We start from the raw sequence: 18,652 nt of genomic DNA, 5'->3' as shown, positions 1-18,652 counted from the left end.
CTTAAATAAGCAGCATCACTGAGAGCATTTCCCCTCTATCCCCTCAATTCTCCACATCCCAGTGCAAATGTCTGCACAGGGCACATCTCCACTGACTTCCATGCAGATGTGCCAACAAAAAATTGGCCCAGCTCCTCTGGGAATGTGCCATCTAGTTTAGACAAATAACTGAGCAACCTACCACGCTGCTAATCCTTTGGCCAATTTTAGAACCAATTTTTTTCTTATTGTTCTGAAAGTCCAAATAAATATTTTTTCCATTCTGGTTTTCGTCTTGGGACAGAGGTGCCAAACTACTGTGAAAAGAAGCATTTTATCCCCATTTTCAGCCAGGAACAGAAATAGACAATTAAGATTTTTCCTGCAAGATTTCCATCCTTGTTCTGGATAATACATCTCAGCACAGAGACTCATCCTCCAGTGAGTGGCTCCTGCAGTGTGTGGCTCCAAAGCTCTCTGCTCTGGATTGTAGGTTTGGTACAACATGGTGCAAATTTACAACACTGGGTCTGTGATTTAAAATCAGGAATAATGATGGTGACCCAGAAACTGGAGACAGTATGGGCAGCCTTAAAAGCAGCATCTGAAATGTTACATGCAGCCAGTCACCAAACCCAGACTCAATTCTGCTGACATTTGTATGTCCCTAATTCCTGTTCTATATTTGCAGCATGAACAAAATCCAAAGGAAGAGCAGAGCTTGAGTGTATTGTGTGTTCCACAGAAATCAGCCCTTGCCCTGATCCTCACTGAACAGGCAGTGCCAGGGATCAGCAGGGATGCACAGGGTGTGACAGACAAACAGCAGTCATGTGAGATGAAAGCTGGTCTCGAGTCCTGTGATTTCTTTCTTGCCTCCCTTGACCCTTTCCTTCTCCCCCCTTTTCTCCTGATTTCTCTCTGCCCTTTTAAAGTATTAGCTCTGTGATTGTGCTTTTGAACTTTTGTGAAAGGGCCTGGAGGAAAGACAATGCTCACTAAAGCACAGTTGTACTTCCACTGACACTGTCACTGGGATATTTCAAATTGCTTTTCAGAGATGGTGATCCAGGAAACAAAGTTCATCTTGAAAAAATTTGCAGACTTAGAAATGTCTTTTCCTTGCACCTGAGGTAGAATCAGGACTCCAGTGTGGGTTGATCCTGCCCTTCTACAGGAGCCCTCCAGAATGGACATGCTGACACCAGGGTTAGAAAATTCAGAACAGGCATGGCAAGGATTACATTTCTGCAAACTATTTCCATTTTGTGACCAAAAAACAAGACTAAAAGGCTCCTGACAAGGTTTGCATGTTGGCAACATTGTTGTTCCACGGGTCTAATCCAAGGCTGGGCAGAAGAAGCAGAAGCCCAAAGCAGAGCCAGCAGTGGCAGAAATGCTGCCCCATTCTGGGATCAGTCCTGTGGAAAACTTTGCCTCCTTTCCCCTCATTTCTTACTTTCAGGCAGCACTGAAATGCTGCTTTGTGCTGATGATTTCTATCACTTACCACAGTGCAGCAGAGGGGCCAGAACCACCAGAGGAGAGCCAAGGCCAGCAGGAGGAAGAGGATCAACAAAGCAATGGCCAGGATGGTCCCGTCAGACTGGAAGAGAAACACAGTGCGTGTGACACCTCTGACACAGATCCTCCCTGTGCATCCTGCTCCCAGGTGTTTCCCAAAGGGCCTTCTCCATTTACTGCCACATTAACAAGAATGATTATTAATGTCACACTCCATTTCATTTTCAGACCAGATGTAGCTTTCCTCTCTTCCCACACATCCAGCTCTGGCACCTGCCCTCCCCCAAGACCTCACTGCAAACCAAGTCCAAGACCTCTCGTTCACCTCACAGGTTTTTGCCTTGATTTTCTGATACTCACAGTTACATAAAACACTTTATTCAGATAAAAATTAATGTGACATTCATCAGACTATTTAAGTGAAGACTTAAAGATTTAAAAAAGACCTCACAACACAATCATGGAATCACAGACTGGTTTGGGTTTGAAGGGTCCTCAAAGCCCATCCAGTGCCACCCCCTGCCATGGGCAGGGACACCTTCCACTATCCCAAAGTGCTCCAAGTCTCCCATCCAGCCTGGCCTTGGACACTTCCAGAGATGGGGCAGCCACAATTTAGCAATGTTTCACTGTAGTTTAAGCAACTTCTTTGCAGTTCTTCCCCTCCTGCAGTACAAACTTGACAGCGATGTTGGTCTTACAGCTGACTCCAAACAGAAAACTTGCAGTGAGATCTCCAGGGGCTCCTGACCCAGGTCCTCCTGCTCCTCTCAGCTGTGCTGACTCAGAATAGTTCTGCCACAAGCTTTCCAAGAGATCTCAACATGCATCACAAGGATACACAGGGAGTTTCCCCATCATTAACTCCAGAAGATCCCCTCCTCTCTGGCTGAGACACTTTCCCCAGCTAAACCACATTTGCAATTCTCCAGTATTGATCAGCATTGCAAACTGCTGCATAAGCCAGCTCAATTCAGCTGTCAAACCCCAAATGTGAATAATTTCTTGTTGCTCAGATTCAACCCAAAGCAGATGTTCTTGTCTCCCTGAGGTGTGCCAGCCTCTCTGTACCACTCCTGCCCAGGACTGAGCTGTTTCCAGACCAGCAAGTCCTGACCTAAGCCTCTTTGAGATGTTCTTGCTGCGAGAGCCAGACATTCAAACCCCCCACCCACGTGTCACGGCCAGACTGAGGACATGGCCAGGAACAGACTGACCTGGCGGGTGCAAAAAATGGATGCCTGCTTAAATCACTGCCATTCCAGAGCCAGATGACCTCCCATCATTCCAGAATGGGAGAGTAATGGAAGAACAACCAGGTTGAGAGCATTTTCCAAGTTCTCTGCTGGTGTAGAAAGAATTTCTGGAGGACTTGGATCAAGACAACCTGATCTTTGACACTTGGAAGCAGGAGAAGGTAATCCACACAGGAGAAGAATTCACCCAAGGCATGTCTGGAAATGGAACTTGGACCCCAACACAAAATAAAAGCTCATTTGAGAAGACAGAGCTGTACATTTGGGGCTGTTCCTCAAGACAAAGAGCACAAAGGCACATCCATCATCTACAAAATGCAACCTGCTGGTATTCAACGCTTCAGAAAATGTGATCTCAACTCTTTACTGCCATGAAATTGTAGAAGAAATAAGGCTTTTTATGTCTAATTGTTATCTACCCCTGTAGTCCCCTATTAAAATAAACATGTGGTCATTAAGAGTATTCTAAAATCAGTTTGCAAAATACAAAACAAATTAAAGTGACTTTTAAACTGTTTTCTAGAGATTTTTTTTGTTTGCTTTTAAAAATAGAATTTATTTTTACTTTTCTTTCCCCCAAGACAGCCTGTAAAGACCAATTTTCAGTACCCCAACACATCTGTTTCTCTGCAATGCAGCTGGCCTGGCCAGCTGTGGTTTTGTGTATCATAGCAGCAAACCAGTCCAGATGACTGGGCAGAGTTGGAGTTGCCAGATCTTCCCTTTCTCACTCAGGTAATGCCTCTCCCCAAAGCCAATGTTGCCTGGCAGGGCTGTAGGAATAATCTCTCTCCAGCTATCACAACCAGAATGCTCTCTCCTCAACCCCCCTCTGTTTGGATTAATTCCTTTCCTAGTATTTGAACAAATAGCAAAATGCTCCAGAGAAATCTGAACTGAATTTTCTGGGCTCAGCCAGAACTGAAAAGCATCAAAGCAACACAGCCACTTTGTCCTCAGTCAGGAGCTGCAGGTGCTGCCTCAGCTCCTCTGAGCTGTCATTGCTGTGAGGAAACCCCAGAGAGTCACCCCAGGACAGAGTCTGTGCACACAATAAATCCTGCAACAATAATCCAAAGTGGTTTATAAAGCTGCTTTTGGTTTATCTTTATTTTGTCAGTTCCTGCTAGAATTTAGCTGTCACTCTGTGTAATGTCTATGGTTTTATACTGTTAGAACTCTGCCGAGATAGAAGCTGCCACTTGGACAAGCTGAATGATAAACAGGAACAAAAATCTGCCTGCTCAAAGAGTTTGCAAAAGTTCCATTGGCATTTTGAAATCTCTCTCCCAGTCTTATATAGCTGGTGAAAATGGGCTGAAGCATTTCAAATGTCTGTTTTCATTCTATTTTTTTAAATCAAAATTTGGAAGAACAATGCAAACGCTCATGGAAACACTGAACCATGGAATAATGCAATGAGTGTGTTTAATACTTATTAAATACAGGCTGGCAATTCAGACCAGGAAAACAACTTTCATTTTAAAAAGAGAATTTTTACAGGAAACAAGAAGTTTTTCCATAAGAAAGGATCAGTGGAGAAAAGCCTGGCCAGCCCTTAAATACACAGTTATCTGTGATGGGTGCCACTGTCACAGGGATTCACCTTGGCTTCTTGCACAGATAAATATGGGGCTGGTACCCACAGTGAGATCAACAACCTAAAACTCCATTGACACCTGAACAGCTGACAAAAGCAAGACAGCAAAGCTTCTCTCAGAGCTGGGGCCAAATTACTGTAAAACTTTGGCACTTTGCTTCCTGAGAACTGTTGAAGGCCTGGACAATGGTTGGAGTTGTTCTTTGAAACACCTTGTTATTCTACCGAGAAACAGTAATAGAAAAAATAGTGGGCTCTTTCTATGGCCTTTCAAGGTGCTCCGTGTCTGATGTGTTAAAATTCTCCCATGTAGACTGAAACAAAAAAGCTGTGGAGAAAGAGAAGCAGCTGTGCCTTGAAGACTCCTTTGCCCTGCCAGAGTCCAGCAAGGCCAAGAAAATGCTGCAAGTACTGGCAGTGGAAGGTCAATAGAAAAGGACCTCTGGAAGATATTGTACAATAGATAGCAAGAAATCTGGAGCAGAACATGTTAGAGGCATTTCCCTCATATATGGAAGAGGGTGTACATATATATGTATATACATGGAAATAGAGAGAGAGAGAGAATCTGAGAATCACAGAATGGTTGGGGTTGGGAAGGATCCTAGAGCTCATCTCGTTGCACCCTTGCAGGGACACCTTTCCCCTGAGCAGGTTGCTCCAAGCCCTGTCCAGCTTCACTGTGGAACTGTCAGGGACATGAGAAGTCAGGCTGGACTGGGGGAATTCCTTGGCCAGGAGACACTGGCCTGGCCCATCCCTTGGACCGCAGGATCTCCTTGAGAAGGGAGGGAAGGGATGGCAAAGTCTGATCCAGAAACTGCTGTGGGATGTTTCCTGAACTCTACCCACAAACCGTGGGATATGTCCTGCAAGGGGACAACTCCCTTGAGGCACACACCGATCCCTGGGAAGATCAGACCCAAAACCTGTGAACTAGGTGCACATTCCTTTCCCAGTCAGGGAGGAAGGATGGCCACTCCAGCATGGTTGTGCCACAGAGGAAATGACTTATCCTCCAGCATTTCTTTGCTGTTGCCTGCTGTTGCCTGCTGCCCAAGACCAAGCTCTCAAAATTTTACCCCTGGCAGTGTGGATGCAATCATGAGGCAAGACAAAGCGAAGGTACAATCTGTGGTACTAAGGCCCTATTTCATCTTACACATCCTTGATGCTTCTGACACAGAAACAAAAATAAATCTGTTCATAAACAACCATAAATCAGTTCATTGGAATTTCAATGGAACTATGGCTTAATCCTGACGATTTTCCAAAAAATGCTGCTACACACCAGACGGGCATTTTTTGTTGTGTTTGGGTTTCTTTTGTTTTTTCTAATCTTATTTTTGTTCAAGATTTTATTTCTTAGTTTCTCACTTTACTGCACTGGCCTGTGCAGCACACACTGGCTGTTCATGGGGAAAAACCTGGAATAACAACCTCAAAGTGCAGGGAGCTTCCAAAGCTTGAAGCTTTGGTCAGGAGTGATCGATGAAGTACTGGGTTCATCTAATGAGTGTGCTCGTGTCCTGGCTGACAAATGAATGCCCTGATGATTTGCAGGGAGAGGGAGGAAAGCACTGTGTCTGCTCCTCACCACAGCAGGCATTTGATTTAGCTTTAAGGATGTGTTTAAATGGGATGACTTCATGCTGAGCCTCAGAGTGATGACTACTGTGAAATCCAGTGCCTGGCATTAGTGGGCCTTGAAGACTGGACTTGGGAGAAGGAGTCCTAATTCCTAAGGACTTCACTGGGAGGCAAGAAGCCCCAATAACCTGTTTGATCTGACTCTGCAATCCCTACTTCAGTAAAGTACAGTGAGGTTCCCTCTCAGGCAGGTAATCCCTGCCCTGTGCTGTGCAGAAGAGCTTGTGGGATCCTCTCCAGCTGGGAACAGCAGCAGAGGAGCACAGGCTCTCACCCAGCCCTGCGATTCTCCTCCAGGGCAGCCTGGGGATCCTCACTGCTGTGGCGGGGTGAGGGCAGAACCACCTGCACTGCTCCCAGGATTGGGCACAGCAGCGTCAGGGCAGCCAGAGAGACTCTGCAGCATTAACAGCTTAAATAACACTTAGCTCTGAACCTCAGGTGCTTTACAAAGAAGAGAAACATGGCTAATGTCCTTCCAGAGACAGGGAGATGTGAATGGCTCCTGTATCCCAGTCCTGGTTTACATTTTCCAAGCAAGAAGAGCAACAAGTTACTGAAAGCTCTCAGAGGTGTCAGTAGGAAAAGGATGAAGGACTTTTGAAAAGCTTTATGAAAATCTTGAGTAGAGATTTGAGTGAGCATCCAAAATCTGACAGGTTTTTTTTCCCCAGAGAGAAAGGAGAAACAATTTTAATGTCCTTTAGTCAACAGAGGGGGGGGAAAGGCTGACCCTGTCCCTCTACATGAGAGACATTCACACAGCTTTTATGGTGAGGCATCTCTTTGTGTCAGACTCTCTTGGGGATCTCCCACCACAGCAACAGAAATCACCGTCTGTCATTTATTTTATGACATACAGGATGGGTTTTTTTAAATATAACAGAAACAATGTGACTTAATTTCTAAAAGGAAATGAAAACTCATTGCTCTGCAGGGTCAGCCTCGGGTCTGTGTCTATGTGGAGCTGCTTGAGTGGGAGCCAAGCTCAGCAGGGGATGTGAGCACAAAGCACCTGTTTGAGGTCACCCAGCAAAGGTATTCTCAGCCTCTTTCCCCCATGGTTTCTGGGCTGTGACCTCTGGCAATGATCAGTCTCCCTCCTTTCCTTCCAGATCTGAAAGGAGATGAGAGCTCCAAACACTTTTCCAGCATCCTGTAATTTGCTTTACCACCCAGTGCAAACAGCAGTGCAGCCTCCCTTCACCCCAGGCTGAAGAGTTCACACTCTAAACAGAGCAGGCAAACACATGGTGGGAGTGATCATTACACCCTCTGCTACAAGGGAAACTCTGGTCAGGGAAAGCAATTCTCTAATCCTTGATTGCTGTGTTTGTCCTTGCAAAGCACAGAACTTTTCCTTCAGAAGAAATACTTCGACATTTCCAACTCAAACAGAAGTGCTCACAAGACTTCTGAAAGGCAGAACTGATGGTGGAATTCAGTCCAGCCACAAGTCCAGCCCTGGCTTGTGCCTCACCTGTAAGGCATCCAGCATCCTGCGTTAGATACAACAGGGTCACTCCTCTCTGGTTCTTTATCTCCCTGTGACAGCCCACTTGGTTTGGTAAAATTCTACTCCTGTTTCTAATACAAAGCTCCTGACCCTGAATGCCATTGCTAGGAGACCTATTTTAAACGAAAGGCTGAAAACAGTGGAAAGACTTCACAGCAGCAGGAAGGGAGCAGGGGAAAACCTTCAGTGCTGCAGCTCCGTGTGAAAATCTCCCTCATCACACCCTGCAGCTACAGGCAGAGGTCACAGCACCTGGGAGGCCTCTGATTTTGTCCTGGGGATGGAGCCTTGGTTCAGTGGCTGGGAACACCATGGAATGGTTTGGGTTGGAAAGGACCTAAAAGATCATTCAGTGCCAACCCTTGCCATGGACAGGGACACCTTCCACTATCCCAGATTGCTCCAAGCCCTGTCCAGCCTGGCCGTGGACTCTTCCAGGGATCCATGGGCAGCCACAGCTTCTCTGGGCAACCTGTGCCAGGGCCTCCTCACCCTTATATTAAAGAACTTGTTCCCAATACCCCATCTAAACCTTCCCTCCTTCAGCTTGAGGCCATTCCCCCTTGTCCTGTCACTGCAGGCCTTGTGAAAAGTCCCTCTCCAAAACAACAGCAAGGGCCTGGAACTGGCTGTCACCAAGGCAAGGCCACTGGAGTGCAGTTTTTGGGTTCCATGTGCACATACACACTTTGCACTGAAATAGCAGCAGCAGCTGAGCTCTCCCCTGACAGGGCAGTTGGGCTGTGGATGTTTCTGTTCCTGAGGAACTCCAGCTCTGACCAGCCATCTGCTGTCCCTCAACACTTGCAACCAAACAGCAAAACCTATGAGGTGAAACCTGAGCAGTCGTTTTGGGTCCCATTTGTGCTTGAAGACAGCCCTTAATAAGCAGCATGGTAAATCCATTTCAAGAGATGAATGGCAACTGGAATGCAAGCAGACAAAATTCTGTGGAATTAGTCTTTGTCAGAACATTTATGGCTTCAGTTTGGTTTACATCTCAACCAGGCAGGAAAGGGAACAGCATGCTGCAGCTCTGGAATGTCTCGCCTCATACATAGCTATGAGATTTGCAGCATTTAAAGAGTGCTTTTTAAAAGAAATAATGTCAGGAGCACCTTCCTTGAGCTGATAATGCTCTGTGCCCCCTGAGCTGAGCAGGAGAGGCTGCTGATGGGCCGTACAGGCAGCTCACACCTCTGATGGGGTAAGAGCCTGCCAGCATGACCTGGACACCCACAACAACTTTGGGATAAATTTCCTTCTGAAATTCAGTGTAAATTGAAATCACATTTTAAACAGAAAACACTTCAATAAAATGAAACATTTTGTTTCAGAGTGCTCTGTTTCAACCTCACTGTTAAGTGGGGCTTCACCCCTGGAGGTGCACATGTGTGCAGATATCCTGGATTGCATTTTCTGTTTAACCTCAGCACTGTCACAGGAGCACAGGCTGCATAACCACAAACCATTCTGATGTTTTCAAATTAAAGCTTTTCAAAACTTCCATCCTGTCCTGCCCCCACCTCCAACTTAGTGGTCTCTCCTGTGATTCCCTGTTTTCCAGCCCATAGGAACATGAGTTTTGCAGTGTGACAACCACACTTCAGGGTATTATAAACGAACCCATGTAGCAATATTTAAGTGAAATAATCTCTGCACATTTAACTCTTTGGGTGACCTGTGGCAGCAAAAACATTCTCTGCCTATTATACTTGCTTATTATGCTTACTTAAGAGCAATTTCTTGTAGAAACAAACCCAAAATCTCATGCCCTGGAGCTCCCACTGAGCAATGCCTCAGTTAACAACACCCAGATCAAGGGCCCAGGAAAGTCTCATTAAATGGACTCTGCAGCTTCATAAAGTTTCTATTGAGACCCCGGAGTGCCTTTAGCTGCCTGCAGACTCAGGGGCACTCATCACTGTCAGAGTCCTAATTATGCAGCCCAGAAGAAAGTCACAATTGAAAAAAATCCACTCTGAATTACATTACATTAACACTGAACTACATTTCTTTTGAATTAAAAACAAAAAACAACAAACCCAACAAAAGGAAGCCTTCAGTGAAAGGTTTTTACTACAAGGCTGCAGCTCCTGCTTGATTTTCTAACTTTCTCTATATTTAAAGGTCAAATCCATCCACTATTGTTTAACTCAAAGGTGCAAATTCCTTCAGTCTTTCAAAGTGCCCTAGGAAGAAAGCTGGGATACCCAGCTGTAGTGAGGCTGTGCCAGTCCCCACCCCCTTATGTCAACTGCAAAACCTCTCCAGGTTAAAAGACCAAAGTTTTAGCTGACTCTGATGGCTCCTACACCCTTTCATCTGGAATTGTTTGACCAGAGGGGCTGTTTCTATCCAATTTAGTGGGCCTGCCCCTCCCCTGACACCTCAGCCAACATCCCAAGCCATTTTTTTATCTGGTGACATTCCCTGCTCTCCCCGCCAAGAGCTGCCCAGGAAGAGCTGGGTTATGCTGTCCCTGCAGTTTTCATCTCCCTTCCAGTTCTGAGTCTGAGAACTACCAGTGCAAGAGGTCATTAGTGGTTTTTCCTCTTCTGGGAGCATTTAGAAAATGAACAAAGACTTATTTCAATTCCTATCCTGGCTTCTCTCTGAGGTGCTCTTTCTGCACCGCAGAACTTGGCCCTGACTTCCTGCCCCCAAACACAGCCTTGGCAATTATTTCCTCTCTTGTGCATTCTGTTTCCTGACATTGCTTGGTGTGCAACACCTGGGCACACCTGCACATTCACAACACAGCATTTAATACTTTCTCTCTCTTCCAGTTCTTCAAACTCCTAATGCAGCAACAGGAGTAAATCCCATTCTAAGAGCTCCCCAACTTCATTTGCCATCACTTGCTAATTCTTCCAGAAGGGAGAAGCAGCACACACTGCCCTGCAGCACACACTGCCCTGGGTACAGGTGGGAGCAGTTTTCACACCACCAAAGCCTGACTTGGGCAACCTCACACCTGAAATTAGTGGGGTGCTGAGATTAATGGCTGAAGAGGGAGGAGTAATTGATTTACTTAGCCTTAAAATTGGTGGAAGCTGAGGATGCTTAGTTCCTATCGCATTTACAGTCCTTGACCTTGTATTGTTGCTGTCCCAAGATGTTTAGCAGGCAGTAAACTATAGATCTTGGTGCCTTCAGCTACCAAAGGCCCACTGATGTCAGTAGGAGAATTGAACCACTTTTTAAAGTCTTGTCATTAACTATCAGGATCAAGTCAGATCCCTAAGTATGACCGCAGGACAAAGCCAAATAAGTAGGAATATCAGCAGCAAGAAAGGAGTGTTGCCCCTCCTCTGTCTAATTTGAGTCAAGCAAGAGATGGATAAAGGCAAGTTCTGATAACTAAACATTATTTATAACCAAAATAGTTCCTTGAGACTCAGAATTGAAGAAGCCAGTTGCTAAACAGATGCCCAGGATACCTCCTAAGAATGCTTCCAAGGATAGTGTACTCCTCAAATCTTAGTCCAAGCAGTCCCAACCAAATCCAAGGGCTGGAGAGAGGGTTTAAATGCACACTGGATTCTCCAGGGAACAGATTAGCTGACCCAAAGGAGCACAGGGACACCAACCCAGCCTTCCTCTGGGCCAGTGCAGTGCCACAGGCTTTAGGACATTTCTCAGGAGCAAAGCCTTGCCCCAAGAGGTGCTGGAGCTGTGCAGGCTCTGGGGCTGTCACCCAGAACCTTGTGCCAGCAGCAGAGCTCACCTGGGTGTCCCTGCATGGCTTTGCTCCCTCCAGAACTCATCTTGGTGTCCCTGCATGGCTTTGCTCCCCCTTGCCCAGGGATCAGCACAGCCTCAGCCCTGTGTGGGGAGGGAGCGATTCCTCCCACATAGGGAGCTTCCAAAGGAAAGAAAAACACTATTGAAAAAGCACAGTTATTGAAAAACAATTTTAGAGCAGTAAGTTAGTAATTCCCTGAGCTGGTTTTGGCAGGATTAGAGTTAATTTCCGTCCCAGTAGCTGGTACAGGGCTGTGTTTGGGTTTGTGCTGAACACAGCTTTGATAACAGTGCTGATCTGCTCCTGTGAGAAGGGTTTGCACAGCCAAGGCCCTTCTGCTCCTCACAGCATCCAACACTGAGTGCATAGGAAGCTGGGAGGGGACAGAGCCAGGACAGCTGACGCCCCGACCCAAGAAATATTGCATCCCACATGGATTGTGCTCGGCAGATGAGGCTGGGGCAGAGGGAGGAGGGGGAGATGCTCAGAGTGATGCCCTTTGTCTCCCCCCAGTCACTGCTCCATGGGATGGGCCCTGATCTCCTGGAGGTGCTGCATACCTGCCTGCCCATGGCAAGTGGGGAAGGAATTCCTTGCTTTGCTTTGCTTGTGTGTGCAGCTTTTACTTTCCCTGTTAAATTTATTAAACTTGTTCAACCAAAGAATTTTCACACTTTTAGTCTTCCAGTTCTTTCCCCAGCCCACTGAGGAAGAGGATGAGAGGCTGCTGGGGCTGAGCTGCCAGCTGGGGTGAGACCACAGCACTGTTCAGGCCAAGCCAAGCCAAGAGACAAATTCATCAAATGCTTCGGGCAGCTGAGCTGTGTCACACCAGAGGTGTGCACAGAGCTAAGCACACAAACACCACACTGTCTCCAAGCCTTGGGAGCCCTCATTCCAGCCATTCCCCTGCTCTTTTGGATTTGCTGCCACTGGTCACATAGCCCAGGCCAAAGAACACCCTAAATTGCCCTCGGGACAGCCCCGTCTTAGTTTAACTGGGTAATATGTAAGTTAGTGGGGAGCAGGATTAAACTTCTGTCTGCAGTCCCTGATTTACACGGTGTTGCCCTCTTCCCTCTGGAATAAACCCAGCCACTCTCAGCAGCTCCACCAGGATCCAGCCAGTGACCCTCGGTCTGCAGGGAGCAGAGAGCAAAACCTCTGAATGAAAAATAGTCTTGGCTGTGCCCAGAGGGCCTGAGTGTCACAGAGCACCAGTTCTGTCCCGAGCCACAGGGCTGCATCTGCATTCCATAATTTAATAAAAAAAATGCTCTGCTCAACCACAACAGCTCCTGTGTCTCGCCCAGCTCTGATAGATAAATGGAAATTAGCGCGTTCTTCCAACAAGCAGAAGCCCTTTGTGTCCCAGGGCTCCTGCCTGGCACATATCCCAGGCAGGATATAACCCTGTGTTTCCGCCCCAACCCCCCCCCCCCCAAAGGACATTCCTGTCCTTGCCTGCAGCATCTGGGGACCTGTGAGGGGCTGCAGCCCCCAAACTCCCATGGGGATGTGATTAACTGGGGTAGGTTTGCTTTATCACCTCCAAGCAGCAAGTGCAATATCCCGGTCTCTATTTTCTTCTCTTGACACACAGATACATCCCCTGATACTTCACCAGCTTGAGGGCACCTGGCATTGCCCAGCCAGGTTTCCCCACTAGACTTTAGAGCCACCAAAACCAGCAGCAAGGCCAAGATGGTGAAAAGCACACTCCAAAAGCTCTGTTCCTGAGGAACTCACAGGAGAGTTGGAGACAGAGTCTCATTCACCAGCAACAAAGAGTTCTCCACTCACCTGGTTCTACCTTGTTTCTCTCTTTCACTCTTCTTTGACTACACTCTGCAAACAGAGCAGTCCCATTCAATTCCAGACAATTCCTTTTGTCATCTCCAGAAGGTGACAACTCCACCTTTGGCTAAAGGCCACCCCTGCACAAGCTCAGAACAGACAGACAGACCATGCATTTGGAGTTCCAGTCACTGGCCAGGAAAATTCCAGCCTGACACTCATCACCAGGGATTTAGAAGGGCATCTCACGTGTAATCAACTCTTGCCTCTAAAAACTCGTATTGAAAATCTTGAGGAAGAAAAACAAAATAAAATTCCCAAGGTCTCCTATGGACTGTGTATTGGTTTGAAAACAAACCAGTGGGAGATCACAAGTCAAGATTGAAATTAAAAATAAGTGAAATAATACAAGGAAAAGCACTGACAAAGTCAGATACAACCTAACACCCTGTTAGGGTGGTAGTAGCAGTCCAACTGAAGTAGTCCAGTTGAAGCTGTGATCCTGTGAAGGTCTAGTCTCCAGCTGAAGATCCAGTGGTAGCTCTGGTCCTCTGGGAACCCAGTAGACAGGGCTAGCTCAGGCAGTTCCAAGGCCAGGTTATATCCAGGTGGGAACACCTGGTTCCTCCCTCCTGGGCAGAGCATCCCACAATGGGATGAGATAAGTCCATGAGTCACACGGTGGGTCCCTGATGGGCCATTGCCTGTCATCCGGAGTGGGTCATTAGCAGGTGATAGCAGCTAATGGCCCACAGCTGGTGGTAATAGAATACTTAACTACATCTATATTGCAACCTAGGACAGACTGTTTCATCCCTCAGGCTTGAAAAGAACTGGGCCAACTAAGAAGAATTTTCATTACTTTTTTAAAAGGGAATTTGTGCTCCAGCTGAGACCACATGATGTGACTGCAAATCTTCCCAAAACGTACTTAAAAATGAAAATACTAAAAGATCCTTTGCAACAAAAGCATCTTTACAAGTCTCTCCCACACCTTTTGTTTTCTTTTGCTACATAAAAAATCAATTACTTTTAAACAGCGAGAACTGCAGTGAGGTACCAGGAAAGTGTGGAGACTTATTTTAAATACTAAAATTTAATCATGTCTGGTAGTTTGACACTGGGCATCTAAATCAGCAGTTCCTCAAGTCCCCTGAGGAGGAGGTGTAAAAGCACCCACAGTCACCTGTACTCTGATACTGGAAAGCTCCAGCAGTTAGGGAAAAGGCAGAATCCAACAGAACCCTTAGGGTTCAACTTCTGACAACGTTTGAAATTCCTAGGGCTGCAAACCTGAGAGCACCACAGACACTGAGGCAGGTGGATGCCAATGCTGACACCTGGGAGCAAAGGAAGCAGCTGAGGCTGATTTACCTGAGCTTTTGGCTCCTTTAAACAAAACAGAAGACCCCAAACCCAAACAGTGTTTGGAGAGGTCTGATTTGATGTTGGCAGATGTGACAAGTGTAACTCAATGCTGGAAAGTGACAGGTGTTTATGGTGTCCCTTGGATTAAGAATGAGGTTTAATCAGTCATTCCATGTGCCTTAATTTCTGGCCTTCCCACATTTTCTCCCCCTTGAAATGCTGTAGCAGATTTTACACCTCAAGGGGGAAAATGCAATTAATGCCTTCAGTTTGGCCCTGTGGGAGTGATTTCATCCTGCAGAGCTCTGTGCATCCTGCACTGACACTGTGAGTTCCCAAGGGAACTGAGCGCTGAGCACCCTCTGCCACGCACGCAGTGTTTGAGGCAGCACAGCCTGCAAAAGGCACTTTGAACTGGCAGCCTCACAAAAATGACAGCACTGTGCAAGGCAAAAAGCCCCAGAATCCCATATTCTGCAGCTGGTGCTTGGTGTTAGAAAACAATGTGAGCACAGGAGGACTTCGTGCTCTTCCCTGCTGGCTGTCCTGGGAGCCAGGCCTTGCTGAGCTGCAGTGGTGACACTGTGATGAGGTTCTAGAAAAGGCCAAGGCTTTGAGCTCTTTATTCTTTCCAAAAAGTGACCCATGTGTCAAAGATGAAAAGTGTTTTTCTTCTAGAGTTTTCACTGCTCAATAAACTGACATTTATTTTGCTGCCTCATTCCTAGGAGGTTTTGGATATTAACGGAAGATCAGGAGCTATGCTGCTATGAAATAGCTTTGCCTTATTAACCTATTAGAAACTTTCCAAATCTCCCTGGCATGAAAAGCTACACTAAATTTTTTGTCAGCTAGGGTGATGAAAAATTTTATTATATATCTAGGTTCTCTCTGTCCTGATCTTGAATTATCTACATTCTCAACTTAGGAGTAAAAGTCCAGCTGACTTTTCTGACTATCCATTTTTGGTCTTTGCTTGTCAGGAAAGCAGCTGTCTGCTTCAGCTATGTTTTAAATTGAATTTTTGCTTCCCTGGGTTACCTCCAGAGAGTTCTTGAAAATGGATAGTTGAGAGAAAGTGACAGCTATTGCTTACAGGGCAAATGGGATTTGTGCAGATTATTTACATGTTGCAGAGGAAAGCTTCATTGTGGAGCTGCATCATAAGATAAATGGCAAATTTTTTCAGGCCATTGAGCCACTTGCCTTGTCTCTTCTCCCATTAAACATCCATTCCTGGGGAGCAAATGGGACTGGGGCTCAAGGCATTGGCACCAAGCTGAGTGTGGCACTGCTGCCATCAGGGAAGCTTTTGGAGAGGGCATTCCAGAACTCCCTCCAAACCTGACCATTTCAGAAACACAGCACACAGGGGAACCCAAAGCACTGATTGTTGGTTTACACAGAGGGAAGAAAATCTTTGGTTTTTTCCCCTGTGTGTTACCATCACATCATTTCGCAGCTCTCACTCTCCCTCTTCAGATGCAGATGGTCCTACAGACACAGATTCCATGTCTGAAGTCAATTAAACAATTTGGTGCACATTTTGTATAGGGGTATTTCCAGGACCAGAGCCCTTGTAACCTTAACTGAAGAGAGCATTGTAGTCTCAGTAAACAGTTTTATCTTTAAAAAGAATTTGAAAACATAAAACATTACTACGAAGGCAAAAATGTGTGTTTGCCCAGAAGGAATGTCCTCGATTAGTGAAGCCTGAGATATAATCTTCAAAGCAGCCACTGCATGTCTCTGCATCTAACTTTAGATGCAGGATCTAGGTTTGATTTCTGACTGCTCAGCTGCACTGCAAATCCAGGTTCCCCATCTGGAGGTATCAGAGTAACAGGCAGTGCCATGAAGCACAGGCATTTTCCAAAGTTTCTTTACAGTTATTGAACAATAGAAGAGAATCAGGTATTTCATCTCCTATAACCTACAAATAATAATTCTATCCCCAGAAGAAAGCATGTGAGGAAGGAATAATTTTTCTCTACGAATTGTTTCCCAGGTCTTGCCTCATGTGAGTAAAACACAGCAAATGCTTATGTGCTGACAACAGGCAAATACATTTTTGCCAGTAATGAATGAATTAGAACTAAAACTTGACTAATAAAATAAATACCCTTCTTTTAAGGCATAAGGAAGTCTTTGTCAGTTTTGGAATATAACCTCTCATGTAAGCTCTGAAAACTCTCTCTATACAGTCTTGTCCTTGTTGAACAAGGATCGAGTTCAAGTGACACAAAAGCCTTTTCTCAGCTTTTGTGGGCCACAGAACACTTCTGGTAACTCGATGTTGTACAGCTTGGCCTTTCCCTTGTTCTGCACAGAAACCCAGTGCCCTTTGCTGCACAGGGATAAGATCAGGGGACAGATTTTTAAGTCTTTCTGGCAACACTACTCTGGGTTCCCAAAAATTACTCTAAGTCAGTTCACAGAAGAATTAAAGCAGTGCCTCACCCATGGCCTGTACAATGATAGGTCTGCCCACAGATGAATAAAGCTGAATACACTGAAGCATGAATGATTGCTCTGAATTCCAAAGGAATTCCTTCACTACCCCCTTCAGCATGACTCATTCCATGCCCTGTTCCCAGAAGGGCAGAAGCAGCATCTTCAGCAATACTGGGAATTAAAAATTTCACCATCCTGATTGCAGCAGAACCTGAGTGCAGCAATTCCCCACTGACAAGGAGGCTGCAGCCACAAACCATCTATATCCAGCACATTTTTGGCCCCAGGCTGGTTTCCTTGCAAAGAGGATGATCACAACTGCCACAATTGCTGTGGAGAGATCAGACCAGGTAATGAAGGAAGCAGAGCTGCTCCTTGTTCCTTGGGCAGTGGCCAGGCAGACACAGACACCTCCAGGCCACTGCCAGTCCAGCTCTGGTCCCTGTCCCACAACAGATGTCCCACAAGAGCCTGAGGCATTTACTGAAGGCTCAAGGGCTTTGTCACATTTTGGCACACAAAGGTTCACAAGATGTTGCATTACCGCATGTTCAAACTTACCTTAAAGGGGAGAACAGGTCCTTCACACCAGGCTTTTCCAACTTGGCAGCCCTACTACTAATGTAACACACATCTATTGTTAAGTCCCACCATCCCACAGAAACATTTTAGGCACAGGAATCAAAACTTACACAGTGTGTGCTGGAGATGATGACGGAGCTGGAGATGAAGCTCAGCCCATCATTCATACTGACTTGAAGAGCTGCTTCCCTGAAAAGAACAATCAAACCAAAGAAAAAAGTCAGGGCAGCTCATCCACAACCCTGTGTCTGATACCATCCTGGGCCCTGGGCTGCTGATGCTCAGAAAAGCCTCTTGCACAGATAATTCCCACTGGTGGTGCCCTGGCCCCTGTGCTGCAGCACACAACTGCCAATGAACACGATAGGCACAAGAGAATGTCAGCATGGGATCCAAACGGGAACAACAGAACACAGGGAGGTGACCCAGACCCATCTTCCCCCAGGCAAAGTGGGAGTAGGAAAAACATACATGCCAACTTCTCTCAGCACAGGTGCTGGGCACAGCAGGTAGGTGTCCTCCACTACGAAAGGCTTCTCATCTGGAAAAGAGAAATTGTGGGATTTACTACCAGATGGTAATCCAGGCATTAAAAAACATGTTTAAATAATGATTTTCCTCACTACTGATACACAAACACGATCAAACGCTGTGGAGGATAAAGAGCTGCCTCACATGTCTGAGCCACAGCACAGCCTAAGGTGTGGAGGTTTTTGGAAGGCCAGAGTGCAGGATCACAGCCACTCTGTGCAGGAGCCCAGCTGGAGTTGCAACAGGTTATATAAGCAGAGACATCCAAGTTAAGAAAATTGTATATTATAGAAAATTTTGCATTTAAAGGCAGAAGCATCTGAACCTAAATTAAACCTTCCAAACTGGTTAATTAAACCTTCTAAACTGGTTTTAAAATGGAGTGACAGAAATTATCAACAGGCAATTGCCTGGGAAACAGGAACATTGACTAATATTCCTCTTCTGTAGACTTAAGTCAGAACTTTGTACCACCACTGGTGACCAGACAGTGGGGGATGCTGAGGAGCTTCCCAGACCATTTACCAGCTGACTGGAGAAGGGGCAGATGGGCAGAAAACCAGGCAGACAGTGTTGTTTAGGCTGGAAACCAAAACATTCCCACAGGAGGGGTTGATTCTGCTGCATCAGGAATCTCCCTAGCCATT

At 46.1% G+C, this 18,652-nt stretch overlaps 1 protein-coding gene across 1 annotated transcript in view; it reads right to left on the bottom strand.

Moving 5' to 3' along the window:
* ANTXR1 (ANTXR cell adhesion molecule 1) overlaps positions 1–18,652 on the bottom strand; it is a 103,629-nt gene that overhangs the window by 50,144 nt on the left and 34,833 nt on the right. The window contains exons 11-13 of the mRNA XM_085080412.1: positions 17,946–18,015; positions 17,585–17,663; positions 1,490–1,585 (exon numbers count right to left, since the gene is read on the bottom strand). Of these exons, the coding sequence (XP_084936538.1) occupies positions 1,490–1,585; positions 17,585–17,663; positions 17,946–18,015 (245 nt within the window). The remainder of the gene's footprint in view (positions 1–1,489; positions 1,586–17,584; positions 17,664–17,945; positions 18,016–18,652) is intronic.

Source organism: Lichenostomus cassidix, chromosome 22 (assembly GCF_008360975.1).
Source record: "Lichenostomus cassidix isolate B80296 chromosome 22, HeHo_3.0, whole genome shotgun sequence".
Classification (NCBI taxonomy): Eukaryota; Metazoa; Chordata; class Aves; order Passeriformes; family Meliphagidae; genus Lichenostomus; species Lichenostomus cassidix.
The sequence above is the reverse complement of the archived record's forward strand: the minus strand, read 5'-3'. Positions and strand labels throughout refer to the sequence as shown.